The sequence below is a fragment of the Poecilia mexicana genome, unplaced genomic scaffold (genome assembly GCF_051168715.1).
Source record: "Poecilia mexicana isolate PSO_F unplaced genomic scaffold, ASM5116871v1 scaffold_19, whole genome shotgun sequence".
Lineage (NCBI taxonomy): Eukaryota > Metazoa > Chordata > Actinopteri > Cyprinodontiformes > Poeciliidae > Poecilia > Poecilia mexicana.
In genome coordinates, this window is record NW_028263388.1 from 3,363,693 (window position 1) to 3,372,428 (window position 8,736).

At 39.5% G+C, this 8,736-nt stretch overlaps 1 protein-coding gene across 1 annotated transcript; it reads right to left on the minus strand.

The window, feature by feature from the left end:
• Nucleotides 1–832: 832 nt before the first annotated feature.
• cyp26a1 (cytochrome P450, family 26, subfamily A, polypeptide 1) lies at nucleotides 833–6,846 on the minus strand. The gene is made up of 7 exons (XM_014977238.2): nucleotides 6,537–6,846; nucleotides 5,552–5,776; nucleotides 4,925–5,206; nucleotides 4,562–4,711; nucleotides 4,287–4,421; nucleotides 2,552–2,698; nucleotides 833–1,507 (listed from the first exon to the last, which is right to left on the minus strand). The coding sequence occupies exons 1-7, from the start codon at nucleotides 6,723–6,725 to the stop codon at nucleotides 1,166–1,168; spliced, it is 1,470 nt and encodes a 489-aa protein (XP_014832724.1). The 5' UTR covers nucleotides 6,726–6,846; the 3' UTR covers nucleotides 833–1,165.
• Nucleotides 6,847–8,736: the final 1,890 nt, after the last annotated feature.

Below are 8,736 nucleotides of genomic sequence, written 5' to 3' on the forward strand. Positions count from 1 at the left end.
TCCTTAGAGGCCAGCAGCCTCCGTACCATGAAGTCTCTTCTATGAATCAGTTTGCTGCCTCTGGCTGATACAACTACAAACACTTTATGAATTTAAAATCTTAATTGGATTCACACTATAAAGCATCACTTGTGGAGACCCCCAAAGGGTTGAGTGCTTGGGCCAATTTTCTTCATTATATAATAGAACATCTGAAAGAAATTTGAATATTGCATAAAAGTGCAAATGTTCTTGATCAGCCAGCAAACTCCCCTGACTATCAACACTGTAGAAAATCTAATGGCTGTCAAGAAGATGAAAGATGCCTGACCCAACGAGGCAGATGACCTCGTACGGCAGCTGTCATAGCAACCCACACAGGATGATGACTCCATGCCTGTCTGATGAGATTCACATTTTTTTTTGACTGAATTTTGAGGTTTCATTACTTGTAAGCCATAATTATTAAAACTACAAAAAGAGTTTGAAACATTTTACTCTGTGTAATAAATCTTTAAAATGACATTTCACTTAAAATGACTGGTAAGAAAGATTGCACTTTATTCAATATTCTTGAATAAATAAATATTTGCTGAAATGTACTAGTAAACTAAGGTCCAAGTTATCATCTTTTAACTGTTCATTATCAATATTTGGCCATAATTAGATATTTTGTCTTTCCTTAAACTGGATTTCTGCTCTCAGCTCAGCATGTGGCTCTGCTGCTCTCCACGATGAATTCTCATCAGTTCAGTTAAACAGATTTCCAAAGAATCATATTTATCTAGAAATTAAGTACTGGACCAGTAAATTAAGTGTGGAAAGATTTCCATCAACTCCATGTGGACTGACCTGAATTAGCACACACCGTTTTATTTAAATAAAAATCTCATTCAAAAGCAGACAAGATGCATAAATACCTTGAGCCAAGACACAAAATGTATATCAACATGCTAAATTATGTATGTATAAAAATCCTACAGATAAACCACTGATATGATTAAGTGTTTCTGTAACCCTATAGTGCTTTTTGTTTAGTTCTCAAATTAGGTGAATATACCTATAGATATATTTACACAGTCATAAAAAATACATGAATATACAATATGTTCAAAAAGACAGCAGACAGGGACTGCCCATCAGGAAACCATGTTCAGATTTACAGAACTACTAATGTCCAGAACCTCTAAGGATTTTTCATGTAGCTGCTGAATTTGGTTGGCAAGTTGTCCACAGGATAGACGGTGGGTCCAGTTTTCATGGTAGGGGGTCCGTTTAAGAGGGTCCAGTCACACTTTGTGACCACTTCTACCAAGAAGATCTTCAGTAGAACCTTAGCGAATTCCTTTCCCACACACATTCGAGAACCTCCACCAAATGGTACGTACTGGAACCTGGAGGAGTCTGCAGAGGGTTCGGTCAGGAAGCGCTCAGGCTGAAAGTCGTCTTTGTTGGGGAAAATCTCAGCAACATCATGAGTGTCACAGATGCTGTAGATAACGTTCCAGCCTTTAGGAATCTGGTAGCCCTGAAATGTTATGGGACATTAACAAAAACATAATTTTGATAAACAATTACTTATAGCTTTAACCACTGCTAAAAAGACAACTCTTATGAATTGGAAAATGAGAAGCACCATCAGTGACATATTGGAATAATGTACTCACTGAATATATTTCAATGGAAAATAACTTTTGTATAATAAATTTTATATTATCCTGACTTATAAATAACGTTTGTCTTTTCCCATCTTTTAGTTATCTTTTTCTTTCTGGATTATTCTTTCCATCTCATGTAGTTCCTGTATAATATATAACAATCTCCACTTAGTACAAATAACTATTAATTGATCCATCATATGTTTATATTTACCTCTCACAGATAATTTGGTTCATTATTATTGTGATTATTATTACCTGATTGTTGTTTTTTAATTACTCCACACACTGATAGTGTTATGATCTATGTTTTCTGTGTGGTTATTTTTTAGGTTTTTCTGTGTTTTAGTTTTCCCCTGTGAGTCTGTCTTCCCTCTTGATTGCTCCCCAGATGTGTCTACTTACCTGATTACCCTCCCTGTGTATTTAAACCCACCTGTTGTCTTTATCTCTTGTCGGGTCCTTGTCTAATGTTGACTTACGTGCGTCGGTTTCTGTCGAGTTTTCCAGTGGTACTATGAAGTCCTGGTCAACTAAGCTCCGTGTCAGTCTTCGCGACAGTGTACTAGCCGTGTGCTTTAGTTCTCTCCCGTGCTGCCTGTCCTGGACTGTCTTTGTGCATTACTGTCAGCATTAAATCCATCATTTCACTACAACCTGAGTTCAGCCTGCGTTCAACCTCACCACCACCCACACCTTATGACAGAGTCATTCAGATCACCGTCACTGCTTACATACTCACACACATTAATTTTCATTAACACACAATACTTTTTAATTTTTTCCCCCACTAATGTAATGTACCTTAATGTATTTTTTAGTGTGATGTAAAAAATATCAAGTTATCTTAATTCCTAAAAACTGGAACTTTCAGGTTGAACAAAGGAGAATCAAATGATCACCAAGTCACTTACATTCAGTTCAAATGTTTTGAGAGCCACTCTGAAGCCTCCAGGGACAGGTGGGTTGATCCTCAGTGTTTCTTTGATCACACAACTTGTGTATTTGAGCTTCTCCAAAGATTCAATGTTCAGACTCTGGAGGTCCATCCCACTCTCCCCCTGAACAGACAGACATGAGGGACCAGACAATGAGCAGAGTTACTCTTTTAGAACAAACATCTTCATAGATTTAGTCAACGTATGACTACACATCTTGTATATCTTAGTCAGCAGCAGCACAGAGTTTCTGTTAAGATTTAGTTTCATACTAGCTAGCTTTACCTTAGGTTATTCTGAGTTTCCCTTCAGCAAATTCAGTTTGTCCTCCTTTCTAGAGGTATGTCTCTCAGGCCGACAGCAAATTGGAGTAACTCTGTACTCTCACTGAGATTTCTTCTTTTTCAAACTTTTATTCCTGCCTTTCTGGGGAAAAATATTGTCTTTTTTTTGGACAACCATTCTTTCTTGTTTTGAATGCTGTGTAGTTGGACTGATTTTTGGCAAAAAAAATTAGTCTAATACAAACAATTACATGAGATCTTTCCTGCCAGCAGCCATCACTATCTACAATAACTAAAGAATTTTAATTAATGAGCTATGACAGCTTTGCAATGATTAAAAATATTTTTTTATTTGAATTTGAATTTTTGACTCAAAGGTACTTAGTATGCATCCCAATGTGCATGACAACTATCAACCAGATTTAGGGCTGAGCTGAAGATGGATTTTCAAGTCATAAACAAGTAAATAAGCCTCAGTGACCTGCTGGTTTACCATAGACTATCAGCAAAAAAATTACTTTTAATGTTGACTTCTAATTTCTTATTTTATTTGTTGGAATAACTGAATCACTTTAAAGCAGGATGGAAACCAAAGTGATGTGCAAAGCTCAATAAATCAACACTGATCCCTTCTACTCAGGTTTCCAGTTAGCCAATGGATGTGTTAGCATGTATTAGTGAATCATGCTAACGCCTTTGCAAGAATTCCATCTCCGTTTCATCTTCGAATGCTGTAATTGTTCTATAGATTAATTTTAGCATGTGTGAACAATTCAAATGTACGTTGTCCACCATCAGTTCAGAAGCAGGCTTGCTAGCAAGAAGACAGTCGAAGCACGGGGAAATTTGACGGCTTTAATATGAAAAAAATGTGAGAACTGACACATGAAGTTGTTTTGCAAAGAAAAAGAAAAGTTCTTTCAGGTACGTATATTTCACCAAAGGCCCAGGCTGTCATATCTAATCTCTCATACTGGTGGTGATGTTGTGGTGAAATATTATCCATAGGATAAAGTTCTAAGTGGAACATTATCCATGTAGATCTAGGATGAGTTATTTTTTATTTGGAGCTCTGCAGATCAGACCAATTAGCTCTCCATCTCTCTGAACTTTATTTTTATAGAACAGCATTGAAAAGTTTAGCTGTGGTTTTGAGTCATGTCAGGAATCCATTTATGTTGATTCACTGTTTGGTGCTGCTAATTTAAACATTTTCAATGATCTGTGGCCGTCTCTCTGCTCACACATAAACCCTCAGCCAACTGGACTCCACACCTCAGCAGGTGCCACTGATAAATCATTATGCTTTTGAAATAATTTAAGGGTTATGCAAAAATAAATCAATTATCATTTGCTGACAACTGCCTCAGTCAATCAAAAAGCTACTTCAACTGATATTCAGGCTAAAGAAAGCACAGCACATTTACTTTGTCCCATAACTCCTGCCTCAGTTTGTTCACAGCTTCTGGGTTCAGGCCCAGAAACATGATGAGGGACGTGGCTGTGCTGGCCGTGGTTTCATGGCCACCAAACAAAAGCTCTGTAGCAGATTCCTTGATGGCCTGGACACAGAAGGCAGACATATTGAATTATTCAGAGTCAGGGCAGAAAAAACAAACAAACAAACAAACAAACACACTCTGACAACATCTTTCCAGAGATTTCTTTCCTGAACAATGCTTTGATTAGTCATCTTCATTACCTGCATATTGAAGGGCTCTCCATTCTTCTTGCTGCTGTCTATGAGCTGCTGCAGGGCATCTGTGTGTTTTGACCCTTTGTCTGACTCCTCCACCTTCATTTTGATGTTCTCTTCAATCTTTGAGTGGATGAAATTTCTGGCCCTCAGACCCTACAGGACAGAAGAGGAGAAGATGGGATGAGGGGACAAAAATAGATGTGAGGACAGACTTCTGATTAAAACTTCTTTTTGGTTAGCTCCTCCTAGGTGGGATGTTAAATAAAGCACACTGTTCTGAGGTTCATGTTTACACCAATTCACTCACATGAAAGTGTTTCACAGTAAGCCAGTTACATGTTCACCGTGTTAACCTGACGCTCTTACCCTGTACAACCCACTGAATGGGACGTCGATGGGCAGGGAGAAAAGGTTTCTGATCATTTCTTCAAATGCTTCCACCAGCTGCTGCTCATCTGTCCGGATCCGCTCCGGGTCAAAACCCAGCAGAATCCTCATGGCTATGCGGAACATCAGCCGCTTCATTTCAGGATACACCAGCACACAGGGGTCTTGGACCAACCAGCTTTTGACTGCAGTATGCACTTCCTCCTGGATGACGGGAATGTAGAGCTCTAGCGCTTCCCTGGAGAAGGCTCTCAGGATGGCCTAAAGCAGCAATTCAGTGGATGAAACTCAACTTCTACATGGGACTCAGTTTAAACACACTGAGGTCATCATTTCAGCAGAAACATCAGGCTTATGAGAACCCAATTGAGATTAATATTCTTTGGCAATAAAACTCTTTAAAATCCGATTTCAAAAGAAACTGCTAAATTCTGGAAATGCTTCTATAGAAACAAACATGTATATTGTTAAATAAAGTTACTCATTTGAGGGTGATATTGTGTAATAGGTATGGAACTTTGCATGAACTTGACTTTAATGTTTGTGAATTCTAATGACAGGAAACAGATGTGACTCGCTCTGGATACTGGAAAGTTTCAAACTCACTTTCTTCTTGGTCTTGTGCTGGGAGCCGTGCATGTTGGAAAGCGTGTCCATGCCCAGGATGGTGCGGACGGAGGAGGGCCACTGTGCAGACACCAGCCTGTGCTCCCCTAGCAGGATGTGCCTGATGTTCTCCGCTCCGCTCACACGCACCGTGGGGTTCCCGAAGAGGTGAGTGCGGTAGATGTAACCGTACTTCTCTCGCTTCATCCTCAAAAACTTTCTCCTCTACAACCACAGGAACACGACAGGCTCAGTGAGAAAACTGGAGAAACAAAACTTAGTTGTTTTAAGTTTTGTGGTGGATTTCCTCATCAGAAAGTAAAACAAAACAACAACATGGTTATTGGTTTTCTTCTTAAAATACTAAATATTACCTTGAAATGTATGCAAATTTATTTTGGTCTAAAACTCGTTAAGATTTTTGGATCAAAAATATATATTTTTATTTTTTATTTTACAGTTTTTATGGTTCAAGATATTTTTAAAGTATTGAGCACCGGGTCATTTTGAATTATGCTACATTTATAGTGTTTGGTAAAAAGCTGACTCGCCTCACTGTAACCAGAGCAACATAGTAGCAAATAAAGTTGATTAAAAAACAACAACACAAAAAACAAATTGTTTTTCATTCGTTTTTCATTCTTTATCATATGAAAAAGAACAATTTTCGATTTTTCATATTTCTAAACAGTCACTGTATACATCATAAAAAATATAAACAAGCTTAATTTTAAAATCAACACACATCCAAAACATTAATGTTTTGATTATATTGTATAATATAATAAATCACACCATGCAGGGCAGAAAGGATTAAGAGGGAATTCTCCAACATTAACCAAGCTGGTTATGGAAACTATTTTTTTTAAAAAAAAAGAAAAGAAAAAGAAAACCCGTACTTGTCCCAGTTTTTATCTCCCTCTCTATGTGCGGACACCGAGGTCCAGCAGGTGCGCTGTCCTCATGCCGGCTGCACTGAGCCTACCTGCAGGACGAGCTGCAGCGTCTCTCCGATGAACGGTAAGCCCATGGAGCCGGGCGGCAGCGGGCTCGGGCAGCTTGGGTCTCCGCCGCGTATCATGTAAATCTCCCACAGCTTGACCGCCACCAGGAAAAGCAGGACGGGCAGCACGAGAGTGCACAGGAAGGAGGCCAGCAGTGTGCTCAGAGCCATGTCGGTTCGGTTCGGTCTGTCCGCCCAGGTGAAGCGGCATCAACATGTGAGGCTGGCCGCTCCTCCTGCCGCCTTTTATAGGCCTCGCCTCACCTTCTCCTCCCTCACATGAATTAGTTCACTCAAAGTTCATCTTTAATTGTGGCAGTGGCTCGGCCCCGCCTACAGTCTGTATTGGCTGATATCGTTTGTTTCAAGGGCCACATCTTTAATCCTAATGCACGCAGGACATTCCTCGGTGGATTTCACTGAGAAATATTCCTTGTGACAATGAAAGCGCGTCTCTTTTGTTGGCCGTGAAAGCAGCTAGTTTACAAACTCATTACCTTAGCTGAAGAGCCACTTGTAGGACCAACGGTCATGCCTGCAGGCTGAACTACATTCAGGAGCAGAAAGGTGTTAAGAAGCACATTCACAAGCTTCTTACCAAATGAAAATGAGGCTCTAATCCCTCTCAACAGGGTCTCTGTGACTCAGACTGCATTTGTAAATAATTAGTCTTTGTGGGGTTTTTTGGAAGCTTTTTTCAGAGTGCAGGCTGAGCTATCTTTGTATCTTACTGAGACATTGACCCACAGATTATCAAACAAGTTCTCATGAATGAATAGAGAAATGATAGTGTGTCACTGGAAAGAACCACTGTCCTCTACTTGACTCTGTACCTCTATCAAACTGACCGTCACTGAAATGTGGAAGGAGACGTTAAACTGCTCGTTCTCTCTCTCTCTTTCTCTTTCTCTCTCTCTCTCTGTTTGTGTGTGTGTGTGTGTTATAAAAATGGTATCTCTGTGAGTTCAAACTTGGGTCAACACCGACAGGCGGAGGGGATGCCCATATCCACACAAGTAATGTTGAACCTAGAATTCTCTAAAACCTGCTAAAAGTCAACATTGCTCTAAAAAAGATTTCTTGTTTTTGCTTTTTTTGTTGTTGCTAAACTTCTACATCTTTGATCATCAAACATTTTTTTGGTTGTATTGCAAAGATAACCTGAGTAAACTGAAATGTAGTTTATGTATGGCCCTTATGTGAAAAACTATGTCAGTGACATGTATCAGTCTGGAGTCATTTGGAACAGCAGAAAATCACAGAGAGAAATGGTGTTGATGAATGTGGATCAGTGGAAAACCTTCCCAGGAGTGTCTGGTCCACCAACATGACTCCAAGAGCTCATCAGAGACTCATCCAAGCACTAACTAAAGCACCTAGAACAACAGATTTTTTGACTTAATAAAATCATCCATCCATCCATCTATTTTCTTCCACTTATCTGGGGTCGGATCACTGGGGTAGCAGCTTAAGAAGGGAGGCCCAGACTTCCCTCTCCCCAGCCACCTCTTCCAGCTCCTCCGGGGGATACATTTATATTAAATTTGTATTAATTTAATTTATTAATAGGGCTGCACAGTTGTCACAGTTGGTAGCACTGTTGCCTTGCAGTAAGAAGGTTCTGGGTTCAATTCCCTGTAGAAAGACCCCGGTTTTTCAACATGGAGTTAGCATGTTCTCCCTGTGCATGCTAGGTTCTCTCTGGGTACTCCGGCTTCCTCCCACAGTCTAAAAACACGACTGTCAGGTTAAATGGTCTATCTATATTCTCCTTAGGTGTGTGAGTGTGTGTGTGCATGGTTGTTTGTCCTCTGTGTTGCCCTGTGATGGACTGGTGACCTGTCCAGGATGACCTGTCCAGGGTGACCCCACCTCTCGCCCGTTGACCTCTGGAGGTAGGCACCAACACCTTTCATGATCCCTTTAGGAATAAGGGCATAAGATAAAGAATGGATGAATTCATAAATGTAAATAGATAAATTTATACATCAAATACAAATTCATATTTATATTAAATGTATATTAATATGTGTATATAAATTTTTATTAATCTGACATAAATTTCTACAAAAACATTGTCCCGTGGAACAGTATTTTTGTGCAACAAAAATAAAGCTGAAGAAATCAGCTTCATTTAGTATTTTACGTCACTTCAGTAAAGTCTCCTCATCCTCCTGTGCAT